The sequence below is a fragment of the Drosophila biarmipes genome, chromosome 2R, assembly GCF_025231255.1.
Source record: "Drosophila biarmipes strain raj3 chromosome 2R, RU_DBia_V1.1, whole genome shotgun sequence".
In the NCBI taxonomy this organism is placed as follows: Eukaryota; Metazoa; Arthropoda; class Insecta; order Diptera; family Drosophilidae; genus Drosophila; species Drosophila biarmipes.
Genome location: NC_066615.1, coordinates 15,422,755 through 15,440,971, shown reverse-complemented (window position 1 = coordinate 15,440,971; position 18,217 = coordinate 15,422,755). Strand labels below are relative to the sequence as shown.

Below are 18,217 nucleotides of genomic sequence, written 5' to 3'. Positions count from 1 at the left end.
ATTTGAAATAAAAAAAAATTGCAGTGAAAAAAATGTTTTAATAAGAATTAGAGTTAAGAAATGCTAATATAAAAACTTTAAAAATAAAAGGTCTAAGCACAAAAACAGTTTTTAAATTTGAATATAGAAATGTATTTAAATAAATCAGCTTATAAATCTTTCGATATCCTTTCCAAGTATCTTGATCTCCGAAGATAATAACATTTAAATTTAAGCACACAGAAGGTTTATATTATAATATTCTTTTATGAAGTAACCAGAACATTTAGAAACGCTATTAAAGTATTAAAAAATTGCAGTTGCTAAAAATGTTCTAACTAAAAAAAGACCGTCAAGATCTTTTCAGGGCTATCTGGCTACCTTGATTATAAATTTTCTAATATTTATACCAAATTTTAAGCCCAATCCCAATCTTCCCCCTCACATACCATCATAAATAAGTTGCAAGTTGGTACTAATTTATTAACCGCAACTGAGACTACAATTTAGGATCTCCGATCCGCCGATGCTTACAGATTAGACACAGATAACCAGGGTGATTAGCAGCTGAGCTTCTTGGCCTCCTGGAAGCGGCACGAGATGTCGTCCCAGTTGGCGATGTCCCAGATGGCCTCCACGTAGGAGGGTCGCACGTTCTTATACTGCAGATAGTAGGCGTGCTCCCAGACGTCGATGCCGAAGAGGGGGATGAGGCCCGTGGAGGCCTCCAGGGGATCCTGGTTGGGCAGGGCGGCCAGCTGCAGTTTGCCGGACTTCTTGTTGTAGCCCAGCCAGCCCCAGCCGGAGCCCTGGACGGCCACGGTCAGGGTGCTCAGCTCCTTCTTGAACTCCTCGAAGCTCTTCCACTGCGACTCGATGGCCTTCTTCAGGTCCTCGCTGGGCTGGCTCTTGTTGGGCGAGAGGTTCTGCCAGAAGATGGTGTGGTTGATGTGGCCGCCGCCATTGAAGCGCAGGGCCGGAGCCAGCTGGATCAGCTTGGTGGTGTCGCTCTTCGACTTGGCCTCCTCCAGCTGCTCCTCGGCGGCGTTCAGATTGTTTACATAGGTCTGGTGGTGCTTCTGGTGGTGCAGCTCCATGATCTCCCGGCAGATGATGGGCTCCAGGGCGGCGTAGTCGTAGGGCAGCTTGGGCAGGGTGTGCTTGCCGCGCACCGCCAGGCTGCAATGGGTTAAGAGACTCGTTGTTTTATAATATCCTCAAGATCAGGGTCGCCATTTGTTGCTTTTATTTATGTAATCGTTTGCGGCCGGCATCGATTTTGGCTTTTTTCTCTGCTTATAATCTGCAACTCACCTTGCCGATTGCGAAATTCTACGGGCCACAAACATCTCTGCGAATTATTCAGCTGCAAATTAGACTCGGTGCTGATCTGTGTTTTAGAACCAAATAAAACAAGGCTTACGTTCTCGTTTTTTCTGCTTCCTCTTTTGAACAATTGAATTCTAGAGATGGGCGAGCAGCCGGAAATATCGAAGGTCAGTAATGCAAGCTCAGCTATTTTTTGGCTAAAACTATGTATCTAAATAACTAAAAAAAATTGGAAATGTATCTAAGTTAAAATTTTAGGTCCTAGGAACAAAAACACTTTTTGTTATGGTTTTTAATTTACTTATTATTAATTTTCAAGTTTTAGCGTATGGATATCGCAATTGGATTGACACTTGGGGTAATCGATAAGTTAACGTACCGTGTCCAACACTGGAATGCATAGGCGCTAATTTTAAATTAACCATGAGTCTTACGTCTATTAAACTTAGCCTAGTTTAAAGTCCGCCCGAAACAAAAAACTTAGCACACAATATGTCGACATTTCACATACCTTCTCGCATCAAAATCGATATAACAGATAAACGGGCACAGCACATTCTCTACAAGTACCTACAAATACGTGAGTCCCCCAGAGTAAGTCAAAACCATAATGATGCAAGTACGACTTCCTTTATAGCTTCTAGAGACATGAGTACTGAGAAGGGCAGTTCCTCCCACCAAACTGCAGTGGTTATTGACAACGGTTCTGGAGTTTGTAAGGCCGGATTCTCTGCGGAAGACACTCCCCGGGTGGTCTTCCCCTCGATTGTGGGTAGACCTCGTCACCTGAATGTTCTGATGGATTCACTGATCGATGGTTGTGTAATTGGCGATGCGGCAGCACGTAAGAGAGGACTTCTCACCCTAAAATATCCCATTGAGCACGGCGTGGTCAAGAACTGGGATGACATGGAGAGGATTTGGCAGCGCACCTATGAGCTGCTACGCGCCGATCCAATGGACTTGCCGGCCCTCCTCACCGAAGCCCCTCTGAACCCGAGGAAGAATAGGGAGAAGATGACGGAGATTATGTTCGAGCACTTTCGGGTGCCAGCTTTCTATGTGGCCATTCAGGCCGTACTCTCCCTCTACGCCACCGGGCGCACGGTGGGCATTGTGGTGGATTCGGGAGATGGTGTTACCCACACGGTACCGATCTACGAGGGATTTGCCCTGCCCCACGCCACCGTTCGTTTGGATCTAGCTGGCAGGGATCTCACCGATTTTCTGGCCAAACTGCTCTTGGAGAAGGGTGTTAAGCTGGGCACAACCGCAGAGCGGGAGATTGTACGGGATATCAAGGAAAAACTGTGCTATGTTTCGATGAACTTTGCCCAGGAAATGGAACTTCAGCAGGACGTGTCCAAGGGTCGTGAGGAGGAGAGCTATGAGCTACCCGATGGCCAAAAGATCAGTTTGGGCAGCGAGAGATTCCGCTGCCCGGAGGCTCTCTTCCAGCCCAGTTTGCTGGGCCAAGAGGTGATGGGCATACACGAGGCCACCTATCACTCCATCGTCAACTGCGACATGGATCTACGGAAGGATATGTATGAGAACATAGTGCTCTCCGGTGGAACGACGCTCTTTCGCCATATAGAACACAGATTCCTGCAGGACCTTACCAAAATGGCGCCCCCATCCGTGAGAATCAAAATCAACGCCAGTCCAGAACGCAGATTCTCCGTCTGGACAGGCGGCTCCGTACTGGCCTCACTCACCAGCTTCCAAAATATGTGGATTGACAGCATGGAATACGACGAAGTGGGTTCGAGTATCGTTCATCGCAAGTGTTTCTAGGCGAGGCACAGAGAAATATTGCGATTGTTACATTTAAATATTTAGCTTGTGTTCAAGATAATGAAAAATATATTTTTGTATGTTTTAATGAAATATGTGGCTTATTTTAATTTTTAACGCTAGCAAATTCCCAATTTTTTTTTGTGGAAAATGCGATGGTTAACTAATCTTTTTAAACCCTTGCGGAGGGTATTATGATTTCATAAAGTATATATATTCTTGATCAGCATCACTAGACGAGTCGATCTAGCCATGTCCTTTTGGCTGTCTGTACATCCGTCTGTCCGTCCGTTTGTCCGTCCGTCCGTCCATCTGTCCGTCCGTTTCTACGCAAACTAATCTCTCTGTTTTAAAGCTAACGGGCGTAATCTTTCATAAAAATCTTCTTTCTTTTGCAGGTAATATACAAGTCGGAACCATCCAGATCGGACAACTATATCTTATAGCTTCCATAGGAATTATCAGGAAAAAATATATCTTTGGTGTTTTTTAACATAAAACCTACTAAGCTTGGAAATAAGTTTTTTTTAAATAGTTCTGAATTTTGAATTAAATTTTATCAAAATCGGACTACTATATCATATATGTACCTGTCATAAATTGGTGGAAAATAATATGAAACAAATTATAGGTTCGGAGTTTTTTGACATATTATCCTACAAAATTTGGGAATATAATTTCTTACATTTTTAAGAATTTTAAATTAAATTTAATAATGTCAATAAAACGGTCAAAAAAAAATTGAAATAATTGTTTTATCACTGAAGTTATCACAGTCCTTAAAAATTTCACGTGGTGTTACTAACGTTGAGTATTTCTTATAACTGAGAGGGTATAAAAACTTCGGCTTGTCTAAGTTAACTTCCTTTCTTTTTTTTTTTTAGCTTAATTAAACTCATACGCCAAATATCAACTTTAGAAAGTCAGAGAATGAATCATGGGTTATTCATATTGAAACTCCCTAGCGACGATATCGATCTACACTGTAATCTTGCCAAAGCCACACTTAAAAATTAATATAAACGAAATCATTAGCATCCAATTACGCTGACAACTGCTGTGTTTTGACTCAAATTAATTGCGAATTTATTATGTAAAATTGACGCATACAAATGTGTGCGATTGCCACATTTCAGCCAGAATCAAAACCACGTAGTAACCTTAACTTGCCTCCAGTTGCACGTGCAACGGGCGACAAGAATTGCCGACGACGAAAATCAAGTTCCAACTCTCAAAGCATTCGCCTTCATAATCGTAATCTCAATTGTCAAGCTCAATCAATTCGCAGGCAGCTTCACTCGCGGCTTAGAGACCTTTTGTTTGAGCACTTCACTAGAATTTGATCACGGATCCACGGTAAAACTTGTTGGGGCCAAACACCGCAGCGCGTGCTTCAAGAGGAACCCCATCAAGCTATGTATCCGTTTACAATGCACTATCAACAGAACTTCTATAAGCATATCCTCGGCAAATTGATAATCACAAGCAGAATAAGTAGAAAATAATTTATGAAGTGTATTTATATAGTCAAATGTACAAGCATTTTGTTCACAAATGTTAATATCAGGCAAAAACCTTATCAAGAACCTATGTTCATTTCTTATCCCTTGCAGTTCGGATTTGGTTAATTGCGTTATCAAAGTCTCGGGGAATTTCCAAATTTAAAAGTTTATCTGGCTCCGGTTATCGATTGACCTAAAAAAAATTTTTTGCCACACCCACTCTAATGCCCACAAACGATTTCAACGCTTAAAACATATACTGAAATATCCTGTAGGTGGCGCTTTACAATATAGCTTTGCTGCTTATATATCTCCATTTCCCTTTTGCTTCTTCCTTGTTAATATTATAGACTTACTCATGAAATTAAATAGTTGTTATTTTAAATCGCTTTTGGCATGTAGATGTAGAAGTGAATCACACAGGTTTTTTGTGAATAAGTTTGGTTTAACTTTTTCATATTGCTTATCAACAAAAAATACTGTGCCAGGACTGGTTCAGAAAGCGATAATAAGAAGTATGTACCAAAATAAGCGAGCATGTACTTCCAAAAATTCCTTCTGGCGTTTTATTCAGTTTTCGATAGTCTGCCAAAGAGTTCAGACGTATGTATAATACGAAGAATATACGGTGTTTAACATTTTTTTTTACAAGTATAATTGTGAAGTCAATCAAAAATGTGATATAATTAAGTAGAAAAATGTAATTGGTTTTCTTTAATCTAACTAAATACATAGTTTATTAACCATTTACCGTTTCCCAATCTTCTCCTTTCTTTTAAGAAAGCTTTGAAGTTCCAGGGATAAAATGGAAGGGCTAACAAACTGGGATAAGTTTTTGCTGCTTCTGTGGAAGAACTGGATCCTGCAATGGAACCACAGGGCTCGGACTGTCATAGAGGTGGTGCTGCCGATGTCATTTATTGGGATTGTTCTTTTAATGCGCGCTAATCTTTCTACGTTTGAACACAGAACGAAATACTACAAGGAAAAGGATGTGACGAAGACCCACCTTCTTAGGTAAATATAAATATAAAAAAATTATACTAAATGAGCAGTGAGCAGTTTATACCTGAACAATTCAATTTCATTGAATTACTTATCCACCTAATTTGCTTATTTTTTGAAGTATCACCTTTTAATTTAGCGAAGCAGTAACCATATGCTACTCGCCGTCGAATGCCGTGCTAAATAAGTTGGTTGAAAATGCTTTTATGAATAGTATCCCTGTCAAAGAATACCACGCGTCGACCAATGCCGCCCAACTAGAATTGGACATCGTTCAAAAGAGGGCCTTCGCTGGCATCCAGTTCGACGATGCCTGGGCCAACCTCACGGATGACATTCCCGACGATTTTCACTTTGCGCTGCGATTTCCATCAACAACGCGAATGGGAAAAAAACAATGGTTTACAAGGAAATTGTTTCCTACAATAAACCTTCGCAGAGAACAAAACGAATACGTCCCGGGATATTTCCAAGAGGGTTTTCTGGCCCTGCAACAGAGTCTCTCGTTGGCGTACATACGGAAAAAGAGTGGACGTGACAGTCTGCCCGAAGTGGTGATGCAGCACTATCCTTACCCCGCCCACACAGAAAATGAGTTCTTACCGTATTTGAGCTTCATTTTACCGTGTTTCACTGTATTAAGCTTCATCTATCCATATACGTGTATCACCAAAGTATGTTGCTGTACCAAAGGTTAACTACATTCTTAATCCAGTTTCCATCCATTTCCGATCGCAGTCCATTGCCGTTGAGAAGGAAAATCAACTGAAGGAGGTGATGAAGATCATGGGACTGAGGAACTGGCTTCACTGGACGGCTTGGTTTGTCAAGTCCTTTATACCGCTCACTATTTCGGCCACATTGATTGCCATAGTGCTCAAGGTGGATACGAGATATGGGGCCATTTTGGAGAACTCTAGCTTTACGGTTGTCCTTCTGTTCCTGAGCGCATACATCATTGCAAGTATATGTTTCTGCTTCATGATGGCAACCCTATTCTCGAGGGCCGACACGGCAGCCACAGTTACCTCATTGGTCTGGTTAATTGGGCTCATACCATTCTTCTTTAACTTTGACGGCGGCTTGTCCTCCAAGTTGCTCTGCAGCTTGATCCCGAACACTGCCCTGAGCCTGGGGTTCAAGGTCATCGTGAACTTCGAGGAAGTGGGCGACGGTTTTCAGTGGAGTACCCTCTTCACTCCCGCATCCGAGGGCGATCCTTTGACGGTGGGCGCCGCGATCATAATTATGCTGGTTTCCAGTATCATGTACATGACAGTTTGCTTGTATGTCGAACAAGTGATGCCGGGTAATTTTGGAGTACCGCGGCCCTGGAACTTCCCATTTAGAAGGGAATTCTGGGGCATGGAAAGTATCGAAAGGAAAAACGAAGATTCGGAAGACATGGAGACGCTTCGATTGAACCCCAAGGCTTTTGAAATGGAACCTGAAGGAAAACACATTGGACTACGGATAAAAGACCTCAGAGAGAAGTTTGCCGGCAAGGCGGTGGTCAAGGGATTGACCATGAATATGTTCAAGGATGAAATTACCGTACTGCTGGGTCACAATGGAGCCGGCAAGACGACCACCATATCGATGCTGACCGGAATGATTCCGCCGACGAGCGGCGCAGCGATCATAAATGGCTATGATATCGCGACGAGTACCGAAGAAGCTCGCATGTCCATGGGAATTTGCCCGCAGCACAATGTGCTCTTCGATGAGATGAGTGTGTCGAATCACTTCCGGTTCTTCAGTCGGATGAAGGGACTTCGCGGTGAGGCGGTCGAGTTGGAGGTGGCCAAGTATCTGAAGATGATCGAGCTGGAGGACAAGGCGAACGAGCCTGCATCGAAACTCTCTGGCGGAATGAAGCGCAAGCTCTCCGTCTGCTGTGCCCTGGTCGGGGGTACGAAGGTGGTGCTGTGCGATGAGCCGAGTTCCGGAATGGACCCAGCGGCCAGGCGGCAGCTGTGGGATCTCCTCCAGAAGGAAAAGGTGGGGCGCACCGTACTACTAACAACCCACTTCATGGACGAGGCCGATGTGTTGGGTGATCGCATTGCCATCATGTGCGACGGCAGGCTCGAGTGCCTCGGAACTTCCTTCTTTCTGAAAAAACAGTTCGGATCGGGATACAGATTGGTAGGTGGACATTTGCGCATTCGTATTTACCCGTTAGCCACTGCTTAATGTAAACCTTCTGCAGATCTGTGTCAAGGGCGAGAACTGCGCATCGAACCAGGTGACTGCTCTGCTGAACCGATTCATTCCGGGTCTGCAGCCGGTGTGCGATATCGGTGCCGAGTTGTCCTACCAACTGCCGGATCACGACTCTCCCAAGTTCGAGGAGATGTTCAGCCAGCTGGAGGACAGCTCAGAGCAGCTGCGTCTCAATGGCTATGGCGTGAGCATCACCTCGCTGGAGGAGGTGTTCATGAAGGTCGGCGCCGAAAGGAATAGCACTGGTAAGCTGAAGGACCAAAGCGAAATTGTGAACGGGGCCAGAGGAATCCGAGGCGAGGATGACTTCAAAACTGTTATGTGTAAGCAGGGTCTTGGTTCCGTAGCTTTTGTACATTCACTATGATTAGATATCCCATTGCAGTCTCGGAAAACCGATGCCAGCTCCAGGGGCTGCAGCTCCTGTCGAATCAATGGAAGGCCATGCTGCTCAAGAAGCTCCTATATACGTGGCGAAATAAGCTGCTTCTTTTCGTTCTCAACGTCATCCCGGTGTTCTTCCTAATCATAAGCTATATGGTCGCATTTGCAAAGGATGATCTAAAGCCCATGACATTTTCGTTAGCTCAGTATTCCTCGGCTGTGACTGTTCTAGATATAAGAGCTCAATCGTCAATCAACGAGATAGGTCTAGAGTACGCCGGCCTGGCCAAATCGTACGGCGAAGATTACAAACTGGAACTGACCAACGAGGAAGACTTTGAGGTTAGTCAAGTTCATTTCCTGTGCGCTCCATTCCATTATTTGTCTCCGCTTGCAGGACCACATCCTCAAAGTTGCAGGAACAAAGCAAACAGGGATTAACTCTCGCTATCTAGTTGGCGCCTCCTTCTATTATAGCACGATAGTTGCATGGCTGAACCACCAGGCGTATCACACTGCTCCACTGACCATCAACATGGTGCACAACGCCATGGCCAAGGCACTAGTCGGTCCACAAGTGCAGATCACGGTCACCAATGCACCCGTTCACTACCCCTTGAGCTCCGAGTCCAAAGAAGCCGCAGCAAGGCAAACCACGCTGACCATCGTCTCTTCGGTTTCGATAAGTCTGTACTTCAGCATGTGTTTTGTGAGCTCGATGTATATCTTGTTCCCAGTCAAGGAGCGCGGATCCCGGGCCAAGCTTCTCCAGTTCGTTGGCGGCGTAAAACTGTGGATATTCTGGCTATCGCAGTTTATTACCGACTTCGCCACACACTTGGTGACGGGCGTGATTGTGATAATCACGATCCTTCTCTTCCAGCTGCCGGACTCAGTGGGCTTCAATGAGCTGGGCAGCATCTTCGTTCTGCTACTGTTCTATGGCATCTCTGTGCTACCATTTGTTTACCTAATGGCGTTGTTCTTCAGAGAACCAGCCACCGGATTCGTAAGGACCTCAATTGTCAATATATTTGTTGGATTTGCATTGGTTACCGCGGTGGTAGTTGTGAATTGCATAAAACATACAAAAGAAAGTGCTTTAGATTTGTTTTGGGCATTCCACATATTCCCGCAATTTTCCCTAGGAATTGGTCTGGCCAAAATTAACTTGAACATGGTCGCCAGAAGTTTCTGCGCAAGTGGGATTTCATATAGGGAAGTCTGCGATTTGAGACCAGAATGCTGCTGTGAGTACTTACGTTGCAATTATATAAACCCAACGTTCCATTTTAATATGTATACTTAAAAAACAATACCTTGGAATTTTTAAGTTCCGGGATGAAATATCTTAATAATATATATAAATATAATTTCGTTCAATTCCCAGTTCCATATTTGTCCTGGAGACGTTTAGGTGTGTTTTGGGAATTGCTCTTTATGCTCGGTTCCGGCATCTTATACTTCCTCATCCTTTTCCTGATGGAGTTCCGATTGATCCCGCTGCTAGTGTTCAAGATTCGACAAAAGCTGATGTGAGTACTTGGGGCTCCCGACTCAGATCTTTTTTATATAATATTTTCTCCTTATAGCCAGGAGCCCTTGCCCCCGACCGATGGTCACTTAGATGGCGACGTGGATCATGAGCTGAAGCGGATTCTTCTCATGACTGCCGACGAGATATCCACGAAGAATATGGTGCTGGATCGGGTGACAAAATACTACGGTCAGTTCCGAGCCGTTGATCAGGTGTCGCTCTGCGTACAGGGGTAAGTAAATTCGTCCAGCTAGGTTCTGAATATGTCTATGTTTCGATGAGATTCAATATTGAATCTATCTGGGTGCGAGGGTTATTTCGAAGAATTTTCCTCCTATCTATTTAAGCAAATTGAATTGAAACCTTGCTTTTCTGCAGAGGCGAATGCTTTGGCCTGCTGGGCGTGAATGGAGCCGGAAAAACGACCACGTTTAAGATGATGACCGGCGAGGAGTGGATCAGCTCGGGAGCCGCTCATGTCCAGGGTCGGGCCCTGGGCTGGAACATGGGCGAGATCTACAAGTCGATCGGCTACTGCCCGCAGTTCGATGCACTTCCGGCGGCACTGACCGGTCGCGAGGTGCTGCGAATTTTCTGCCTTCTTCGCGGTGTTCCGGAAGACGACGTCCGGCGTGTGACCGAGGATCTGGCCAAGTCTTTCGGCTTCGTGAAGCACTTGGACAAGCAAACAAATGCGTATAGTGGAGGAAATAAGAGAAAGCTCAGCACGGCCATCGCAGTGATCGGCAGTCCGTCCGTGATTTACCTAGATGAGCCCACATCCGGCATGGATCCAGCGGCCAGGCGGCAGCTGTGGAATATGGTCAGCCGCATCCGGGAGTCCGGAAAGTCCATCATCCTGACCTCCCACAGCATGGAGGAGTGCGAGGCCCTGTGCACTCGACTGGCCATTATGGTGAACGGAGTGTTCAAGTGCCTGGGATCCACGCAGCACCTGAAGAACAAGTTCTCCAAGGGCCTGATCCTCAGGATCAAGGTGCGTCGCAATCTGTGTCGCAGGAACCAAGATATCGATGCCGTCAAGCAGTGTGTGAGGGGCAAATACCCTCAGTCCATACTGAAGTAAGTGTCTGAGCCTACTTAATTAGTTTATTAATTTACTTCAATATTCCGCTGCCACATAGGGATGATACTCAAGGTCTTTTAACCTTCGCCATTCCGTTGACTGACGTTAAATGGTCGCGCATCTTCGGGATGATGGAGAGGAATCGCAGCCAGCTGAATGTGGAGGATTACTCGATCAGTCAGACAACGCTGGAAGAGATCTTCTTGGAGTTTGCCAGGAACCAGAGGGAAGAATCCAGTGCAGAAAATAAAACCAACTAAGGGGCTTGAAATTGCATCACTGAGTCCATATAGTTCGGGAATATGTTCAGGCTTTAAAATTCTCAAGTAACCTCTCCAACAATTCAAAAGTAAATGAAGTTAAAAAGTTCTTAATTCAATAAATCAAACATTATACTTCCCAAGCTTCGACTTATTATTACTTATTAATTTAAGAATAAGTAAACCAAATTACAGAGGTTGTATTTTTTAACAATCATTGGCATCACAGCTCTTTTCCCCCACATTCTCACCTTGATCTGTTGATATAATGACAGACTTCAGCACGTGATTATGCTACAATAAGATTCTAATTAATAAAGAATTTATTAGCCCATTGCCGCATACAAATGTGTGCGATTGCCAAATCTCAGTTGCCACGCAGTTACCTCAACTTCCTTCCACTTGCACGTGCATCGGGTGGCAAGACTTGCCGACAACGAAAACCAAGCTCCAACTCTAGAAGCATTCACCTTCATAATCGCAACCATAATTGTCAAGATCCGTCATTTCGCAGTCATCTGCCCTTGGGGCACAAAGATCTTTTGTTAAATATAGGAAAAACCAAAAGGCAAACAGTGCAACGCGTGCTTGAAGAAAAACAGCTGCAAAGAGGCAAAGCCATAGTTAAAATATTAGCATTATCCCTTCTAAACGCAACTGATGATCTGCCAGCATTTGTGGATCGAAGCTGGGAGTTTTCCTATGCCATCTTAAACATAAGAGACTCACAAAAACTATTAATATTAAATATAGTAATATGAGCAACTTCCTGTGGACCCACCACAAGTCCTTATAAGAAACACGGTATGAGCAAAAAAGAGCTCTTCAATATGACTTTATTTGAAGTTTCCCAGTGCCAATGACTTTTTAGCAAAGCGATTGAACTTTTAGACCACTTTTAAGGTGCTTCTCAACCTCTCTTAATGCCTGACCTCCCATAAAAATCAAACATGAATCTATTTACTTTAATAGCTACTTAGTGTAGCTGTTTAATTAAAATATTAACTGCCCATGTGTGAGGCAATAAATAAATATTTTTCCCATCCATCTGTTGAAGTGCAAGGTTCAATAGGCCCCCTGGGCCATTTCCAGTAGCGAACTGTTTTGAGATCGGCCAGGTGAGGCTGGGGCTTGAGCCAGAATCGAGTTGACAGCCGTTCGAAAGGGTTTTCCATATCAAATGGATATCTGTGCCAAGACGCCGGCTGCGGTGACTGTTTCTGATGTTTTTGTTACTTTTTGCCATGGCAGAATACCGACTCCAAGGTTGCGTAAATTCATCACTTCAGTTCACTCCTGGGGGCAGAGCTACTGCAATTTTGTAAATTGTTTCCATTTGGTTACCTCATGGCTAACGCGGATTTATATATCACTTTGGATGGGCCTGCTTTTTGTAGTTATCTATTTTTTATTAAACACCCGAACACAGATGAATTCCGAGTTCGTGAGGCTATAAATTAAAAAGGGACATGGAGCACAGCATGGCGAGTGGGTGGGGGGCCAAAGAGGCAGTTGGAGATGGAGGCATCATTGTGTCATGCCGAGAGTCGGGGCTCCATGAGCTTGTAGTCTGATTTGGCCTGAGCCGAGATGTCTCTTGGTCGTCTGGGACGCGGATGATGTCGCCGAAGTCGCTAATTTCATATGCATGCAGTGGAGCGTGGCCTAATGCGATGTTGTTTACCGCAGATGCATGTTCATTATACACGTTCGATGGCTCGGTCCGGAGGTCCAGAGATGGTGGTTCCCAGGGTGAGGGGCCTTTCCCTATCCGGCAGTAAGGCCACTTTAATAGTTTGCCCTGGTCAGCATTTATCCACCTCGGGCCACGCAGTTTATTTGTATTACCTGTTGCGTTGGCCCTCGTGTCACATCGAATTAAATGAGAAGGGGAATTTATGCCAACCCGACTGAGAAAACAACACCGCAGTGGTATCACAAAAGGTCGGGGACTGACATACCCTAACTAAATAATAAAACATTCAGATACTAGGAATGGTATGGGGATAATCGAGGGAAAATTTAATATTTTTAAAGTTTAAAATTGAAAAGTATATTATAAGAAATATCATATATTAAGGTTTGTCTTATTTTTGATGATAATAAAATTATACGAAAACTTCACTATGATGTAATATTTTCTTATCATGTCATAAATTGTCAAATGATATTTGAAATTTAGGGATTTATAAGTGAGATGTTCTACGGATATCTCTGAAACCCGCATATACCCACAAAAAGAGTCTCTTTTCATACTGCGCAGCTGCCTGAAAGGTTCTGGAACCTTTCCTTGGACCAACGGATTGTAAGTTGGAATCCCGAATGAGCTCATTATACAAACAGCAACACAATGGAGCAGGTGAACAGCACAGCATCCCGTCTGCGATGGATTTGCACCTGTGGCTTGGCCATCTCCGTGTACTCACTGTACGTGAAGATGAAAATGGAGGAAGATGAGAACTACAGGCCGATGTGCGATGTGAACGAAAACATAAGCTGCTCGCTGGTCTTTAAATCAGTGTAGGTAAAATTTGATTTCAAATATAAGTGTTAAAATATGGTGTTTTTCCCTAAAAACTTAGTTATGGCGAAGGCTTTGGTCTTGGGAAAATAACCAAACTAAATCTCCCCAACGGAGCCATAGGATGTGTCTTCTACGTCCTCTACTTTTTAAGCTGTGAGTATAGACTTGTATCGTTTAGGCTTTATTAAAATACATTTTATGTACAGCTTTCTATCAGAATCAATGGCTGTGCTTGGCCCAATTGATGATATGCACTTTGACCCTCTTTCTCTGCGTTTACCTGGGCTTCCTGCTGCTTTTTGTCTTTTACGATTGCTGTTTGGTGTGCTTGGCCATCTATTTAATACACACGTGGCTCTTCCAGGAAGCTTTAAGGCGCTATAGACGTCTATACATGTAAGAATTTGTGTACTTAAGTCAAACCAAAAATAAAATGAAGATAAGCCCCTGAGCTGAGCTCCTAACCAGTGAGTTATTTTAAACTGTCGACGTGCTATGTGTAAGATCTAAATCTTCATCTTTTATTTTTGTGTGATGACCCACACGTATGGCTGTAAGCAGGATGTCGGGCCGACAACTTCCAACTCCCATGACCAAGCACGTAGTGGGGCAATTAATTCTGCACGTTCCCATTTGCCGCCGAAGGCTGTGATCTGTGATCTGAGATCCGCGAATGGCGCTACTGCCAAGCGACTTAGCCAAGTTAACAAGGTGGGCGGACTGCGAAAACTCAGCGCAATTAATTTCCCATAAGTTCGGGAATCCCTTTGTGTGGGCCGGGGTTCCGATCCGGATGGTCTGAATAGCTGAATCAATGAATGAATGGAAGTATGTGCCATGGGTATAGTCTAATGTCAGTCCTCAAGGTAATGTATGTCATTAGTTTTATAATTATATATCTTGATTTCTTATCTGTTTTGTTGCAATCCACACTAATCTTAACTTGTAGAAAAATATTACAATTACCTTTAAAATTCCTAGTTCTAATGTATTTTTATTATAAATAAAAAAAACTCATAACCATACCCATATACTTTTGTGTATTCCGGAAAGATATAACAATTATTGAGCTGTCAGTTGGTTAGCATTCAGTATCATTTACCTTGTGATCTACATTATGAGCACAATTAGTATCAATTCATTAAACATTTGGTTGCCAGGGTGCTTACCCTTCTTTTCCAATTGATTCGCCGATCTGCATCTCCACAATCTCCGATCATATCGACTCGACCCTTCTACACCCATCGGACGCATCTGCGGATACTACTCCCAATTGGGGTCGCCGTTGGCACGATCTTCTTCAATATGTCGCTGGGCTGTTTTTTTATTATTTTTTCCATTTTCCGCTCTGACAAGACAGGGCAAACAAACGCAAGCTTCGGCGCTTGTCACCGCATCAACAGCAGCGACTGAACCACTCGCTTGGGAGAGTGAGCCGCGGCAGACGCCGCCGACACATTCACCCGGTGGAGTACACCGAGTAGACTACTTTGGGCCAACGCAACTGGGGATCCAAATGCACAGTCACCAGCTCGCCGCGCCTCGAGAAGATGTGCGCCAGAAGAAGGCAAATCAGCCCGAGACCGAAACCGAGGCACCCTTCACGTGCAAACCAGGCGGAGATTGGAGTTGGGAGATGGGAGGCGGGCGCTGGGAGCTGGGTGATCGGGGGAGCGCTTTATGTGGAGTGGAGCAAGCTCAGTGATTGAGATTTTTGCTTTGGACCCCGCATAGAATCAGCCGAAGACGATCGTATGTGGCAGCAGCCGCAGCAGCTGTTGCGCCGGTTGCCACACGCTCCGAAAGCCACCTCCAACTCATAATCGAGTTCGTCGGGCAACTGTGTTTGTGTGCATCCTAGACTTTCAGTTTTTCGGTTTGCCACATATAAATACGCCATGTGGCAGCAGCTCGAGATCAGTCAGAATTCGGCGCTGCTTCCAAGCGCTAGCCTCATCCCAGAGAATCCGATCAACAGCAGTGCCGCTCCAGTCCAGATCCAAGTGGAATATGTTCAAGTTACTCGGTTTGACGCTGCTCATGGCAATGGTGGTCCTTGGGCGACCGGAGCCGCCAGTCAACTCATATCTACCTCCCTCCGATAGCTATGGAGCACCGGGTCAGAGTGGTCCGGGTGGCAACGGCGGACGACCCTCAGACAGCTATGGTGCTCCGGGATTGGGCCAGGGTCAGGGACAGGGACAAGGTGGTTTCGGTGGCAGGCCATCGGATTCCTATGGAGCTCCTGGTGGCGGAAATGGCAACGGCGGTCGTCCGTCGAGTAGCTACGGTGCTCCTGGCCAGGGACAAGGACAGGGACAAGGTGGCATTGGCGGCAAACCCTCGGACTCGTACGGTGCTCCTGGTAACGGCAATGGCAATGGCAACGGAGGTCGTCCATCGAGCAGCTATGGAGCTCCTGGACAGGGACAAGGCAATGGAAATGGCGGCCGGCCTTCGAGCAGCTACGGTGCTCCTGGTGGCGGTAATGGCGGTCGTCCTTCAGACTCCTACGGAGCTCCAGGCGGCGGTAATGGTAATGGTGGACGTCCCTCAGACACTTACGGCGCTCCTGGTGGTGGAAACGGAAACGGCAATGGTGGTCGTCCTTCCAGCAGTTACGGAGCTCCTGGACAGGGTCAAGGTGGATTCGGCGGACGTCCCTCGGACTCGTATGGTGCTCCTGGTCAGAACCAAAGGCCCTCGGACTCCTATGGAGCTCCAGGTAATGGCAATAGTGGACGTCCCTCAAGCAGCTATGGAGCTCCAGGATCAGGATCAGGTCCTGGTGGCCGACCCTCCGACTCCTACGGACCCCCAGCCTCGGGATCTGGCGCTGGTGGCCCTGGAGGCAGTGGACCCGGTGGCTCTGACTACGAAAACGATGTGAGTAGATCGGTAGTTATAAAATACGGGTTTGGGTGCGTTTAAAAGGGATCACTGGGTGGAAAAGACCAAACAAGGGAACACCGCTCCGCTGCACACTTGCTCTTGCAAACCTTTGGTAGACTCGTTCTCGCTCACCTGCACCGCCAACGGCGTTTAAAGCTTGCATCATCCCCCCCAGAAATCTGAATTCTTGATCCCAGCCACTCTATCTCTCTGTGTTTCTCTCTTTCTCCACACGCCCCAAATCCGCTCTCCATTCTCCATGATCCGCTGTCCATGATCCATGATCCATGTTTAGGAGCCCGCCAAGTACGAATTTAATTACCAGGTTGAGGACGCGCCCAGCGGACTCTCGTTCGGGCATTCAGAGATGCGCGACGGTGACTTCACCACCGGCCAGTACAATGTCCTGTTGCCCGACGGACGGAAGCAAGTAAGCGGCGTCGGTGGCGGCGGCGGCGGGCAACAGGAGTCGATGTGGACCCACCCACTGCTCCCCCTCCTCCTGTCACGGCTAACCCTGGTATCTCTCTGTCTTCCCTAGATCGTCGAGTACGAGGCCGACCAGCAGGGCTACAGGCCGCAGATCCGGTACGAAGGCGATGCCAACGATGGCAGTGGTGCCAGCGGTCCTGGTGGCCAGAATCTGGGTCCCGATGGCTACTCCAATGGACGTCCTGGAACTGGAAACGGCAATGGCAACGGCGGCTACTCTGGCGGACGCCCTGGCGGTCAGGATCTGGGCCGCGATGGCTACTCAGGTGGACGTCCGAATGGCCAGGACTTGGGTGCAGGTGGCTACTCCGGCGGTCGGCCAGGTGGTCAGGACTTGGGACCCAATGGTTACTCGGGTGGTCGCCCCGGAGGTCAGGACTTGGGATCCAATGGCTACTCCGGTGGTCGCCCAGGAGGTCAGGACTTGGGTCGCGATGGTTACTCCGGTGGACGTCCAGGCGGTCAGGACCTTGGCGCAGGTGGCTACTCTAGCGGCAGACCGGGCGGCAACGGAGGCAATGGCAACGGCAACGGAAGTGGTGGATCCGATGGCGGTCGTGTGATCATCGGTGGTCGTGTGATTGGCGGTCAGGACGGCGGTGATCAGGGCTACTCCGGCGGACGTCCTGGTGGTCAAGATCTGGGCCGCGATGGCTATTCCAGCGGTCGCCCGGGCGGTCGGCCAGGCGCCAGTGGACAGGATAACCAAAATGGCCAGGGATACTCGAGCGGCAGGCCTGGTGGTCAGGGAGGCTTCGGCCCCGGTGGTCAGAACGGCGACAACGATGGCAGCGGTTATCGGTACTAGAGACGACTCACTGACACATTTAGCTAGATCCCTCGAACATATAGCAATACCTAGTTGTAAGTCCTTCTAGAAATACACACATACGTCCACTGTCTTTCTCCGCATCCTTCGACATCTCTTTGTGCCCATTCTCCTCTCTTTCTCGCTGTCTTCCGTCCATTATTCCTCCCCGATTCCTCGTAGCCATAAGATCCTGTTGTTGTTAAAGCATGTGCGAAAAATAACCCAAAAAAATGACGAAATGATAAAGCTATTCTGATGTAAGCAAGGAAATTAAATATACATTTTATAGAAAACTTGGAGATTTAAATTGGAGAAGAAAAAGGGTGGGCTCACATAATCAAGGATCAATATTTGAGCAAACTTATTGAAATATAGGAAGTAGGGAGACAAAT

The 18,217-nt window shown here is 46.2% G+C and overlaps 5 protein-coding genes across 8 annotated transcripts; 4 read left to right on the top strand and 1 right to left on the bottom strand.

The window, feature by feature from the left end:
- Positions 1-437: 437 nt before the first annotated feature.
- On the bottom strand, positions 438-1,481 carry LOC108036228 (superoxide dismutase [Mn], mitochondrial). Of its 2 annotated transcripts, XM_017112239.3 has the most exons (3): positions 1,403-1,481; positions 1,294-1,345; positions 438-1,158 (listed from the first exon to the last, which is right to left on the bottom strand). In XM_017112239.3, exons 2-3 carry the CDS (start codon positions 1,326-1,328, stop codon positions 540-542), a joined length of 654 nt encoding a protein of 217 aa, XP_016967728.1. In that variant the 5' UTR covers positions 1,329-1,345; positions 1,403-1,481; the 3' UTR covers positions 438-539. The 2 variants fall into 2 exon arrangements, with proteins under 2 accessions (XP_016967728.1, XP_050743336.1); XM_050887379.1 differs by having other exon boundaries at positions 1,294-1,450.
- A 257-nt stretch (positions 1,482-1,738) lies between these two features.
- Positions 1,739-3,198, top strand: LOC108036535 (actin-like protein 53D). Its single transcript, XM_017112759.3, has 2 exons — positions 1,739-1,888; positions 1,946-3,198. Exons 1-2 carry the CDS (start codon positions 1,801-1,803, stop codon positions 3,103-3,105), a joined length of 1,248 nt encoding a protein of 415 aa, XP_016968248.1. The 5' UTR covers positions 1,739-1,800; the 3' UTR covers positions 3,106-3,198.
- Positions 3,199-5,198: 2,000 nt separating this feature from the next.
- On the top strand, positions 5,199-11,178 carry LOC108036196 (phospholipid-transporting ATPase ABCA1-like). Its single transcript, XM_050887837.1, has 11 exons — positions 5,199-5,210; positions 5,388-5,624; positions 5,752-6,286; positions 6,351-7,760; positions 7,825-8,161; positions 8,224-8,564; positions 8,620-9,472; positions 9,613-9,757; positions 9,815-9,991; positions 10,138-10,842; positions 10,905-11,178. The coding sequence occupies exons 2-11, from the start codon at positions 5,413-5,415 to the stop codon at positions 11,104-11,106; spliced, it is 4,917 nt and encodes a 1,638-aa protein (XP_050743794.1). The 5' UTR covers positions 5,199-5,210; positions 5,388-5,412; the 3' UTR covers positions 11,107-11,178.
- Positions 11,179-13,258: 2,080 nt separating this feature from the next.
- Positions 13,259-14,437, top strand: LOC108036307 (vitamin K epoxide reductase complex subunit 1). Of its 2 annotated transcripts, XM_050887493.1 has the most exons (5): positions 13,266-13,411; positions 13,466-13,626; positions 13,689-13,783; positions 13,837-14,097; positions 14,192-14,437. In XM_050887493.1, the coding sequence occupies exons 2-4, from the start codon at positions 13,544-13,546 to the stop codon at positions 14,028-14,030; spliced, it is 372 nt and encodes a 123-aa protein (XP_050743450.1). In that variant the 5' UTR covers positions 13,266-13,411; positions 13,466-13,543; the 3' UTR covers positions 14,031-14,097; positions 14,192-14,437. The 2 variants fall into 2 exon arrangements, with proteins under 2 accessions (XP_016967805.1, XP_050743450.1); XM_017112316.2 differs by having other exon boundaries at positions 13,259-13,626; positions 14,192-14,436.
- A 1,065-nt stretch (positions 14,438-15,502) lies between these two features.
- On the top strand, positions 15,503-18,056 carry LOC108036295 (pro-resilin). 2 transcript variants are annotated; one of them, XM_050887502.1, is made up of 3 exons: positions 15,503-16,516; positions 16,818-16,952; positions 17,064-18,056. In XM_050887502.1, exons 1-3 carry the CDS (start codon positions 15,641-15,643, stop codon positions 17,820-17,822), a joined length of 1,770 nt encoding a protein of 589 aa, XP_050743459.1. In that variant the 5' UTR covers positions 15,503-15,640; the 3' UTR covers positions 17,823-18,056. The 2 variants fall into 2 exon arrangements, with proteins under 2 accessions (XP_050743459.1, XP_050743458.1); XM_050887501.1 differs by lacking the exon at positions 16,818-16,952.
- Positions 18,057-18,217: the final 161 nt, after the last annotated feature.

Excerpts from the sequence above, each read along its gene's own strand:
- LOC108036307 (XM_017112316.2), top strand. The coding sequence starts at position 13,457 with ATGGAGCAGGTGAACAGCACAGCATCCCGTCTGCGATGGATTTGCACC. Across the intron at positions 13,627-13,688 it reads TCGCTGGTCTTTAAATCAGT|TTATGGCGAAGGCTTTGGTC; the intron begins GTAGGTAAAATT and ends CTAAAAACTTAG. Across the intron at positions 13,784-13,836 it reads CGTCCTCTACTTTTTAAGCT|CTTTCTATCAGAATCAATGG; the intron begins GTGAGTATAGAC and ends TTTTATGTACAG.
- LOC108036295 (XM_050887502.1), top strand. The coding sequence starts at position 15,641 with ATGTTCAAGTTACTCGGTTTGACGCTGCTCATGGCAATGGTGGTCCTT. Across the intron at positions 16,517-16,817 it reads GCTCTGACTACGAAAACGAT|GAGCCCGCCAAGTACGAATT; the intron begins GTGAGTAGATCG and ends ATCCATGTTTAG. Across the intron at positions 16,953-17,063 it reads TGCCCGACGGACGGAAGCAA|ATCGTCGAGTACGAGGCCGA; the intron begins GTAAGCGGCGTC and ends TGTCTTCCCTAG.
- LOC108036196 (XM_050887837.1), top strand. The coding sequence starts at position 5,413 with ATGGAAGGGCTAACAAACTGGGATAAGTTTTTGCTGCTTCTGTGGAAG. Across the intron at positions 8,565-8,619 it reads CCAACGAGGAAGACTTTGAG|GACCACATCCTCAAAGTTGC; the intron begins GTTAGTCAAGTT and ends CTCCGCTTGCAG. Across the intron at positions 9,758-9,814 it reads AAGATTCGACAAAAGCTGAT|CCAGGAGCCCTTGCCCCCGA; the intron begins GTGAGTACTTGG and ends TTCTCCTTATAG.
- LOC108036228 (XM_017112239.3), bottom strand. The coding sequence starts at position 1,328 with ATGTTTGTGGCCCGTAGAATTTCGCAATCGGCAAG. Across the intron at positions 1,159-1,293 it reads AGAATTTCGCAATCGGCAAG|CCTGGCGGTGCGCGGCAAGC; the intron begins GTGAGTTGCAGA and ends AACCCATTGCAG.
- LOC108036535 (XM_017112759.3), top strand. The coding sequence starts at position 1,801 with ATGTCGACATTTCACATACCTTCTCGCATCAAAATCGATATAACAGAT. Across the intron at positions 1,889-1,945 it reads CTACAAGTACCTACAAATAC|CTTCTAGAGACATGAGTACT; the intron begins GTGAGTCCCCCA and ends CTTCCTTTATAG.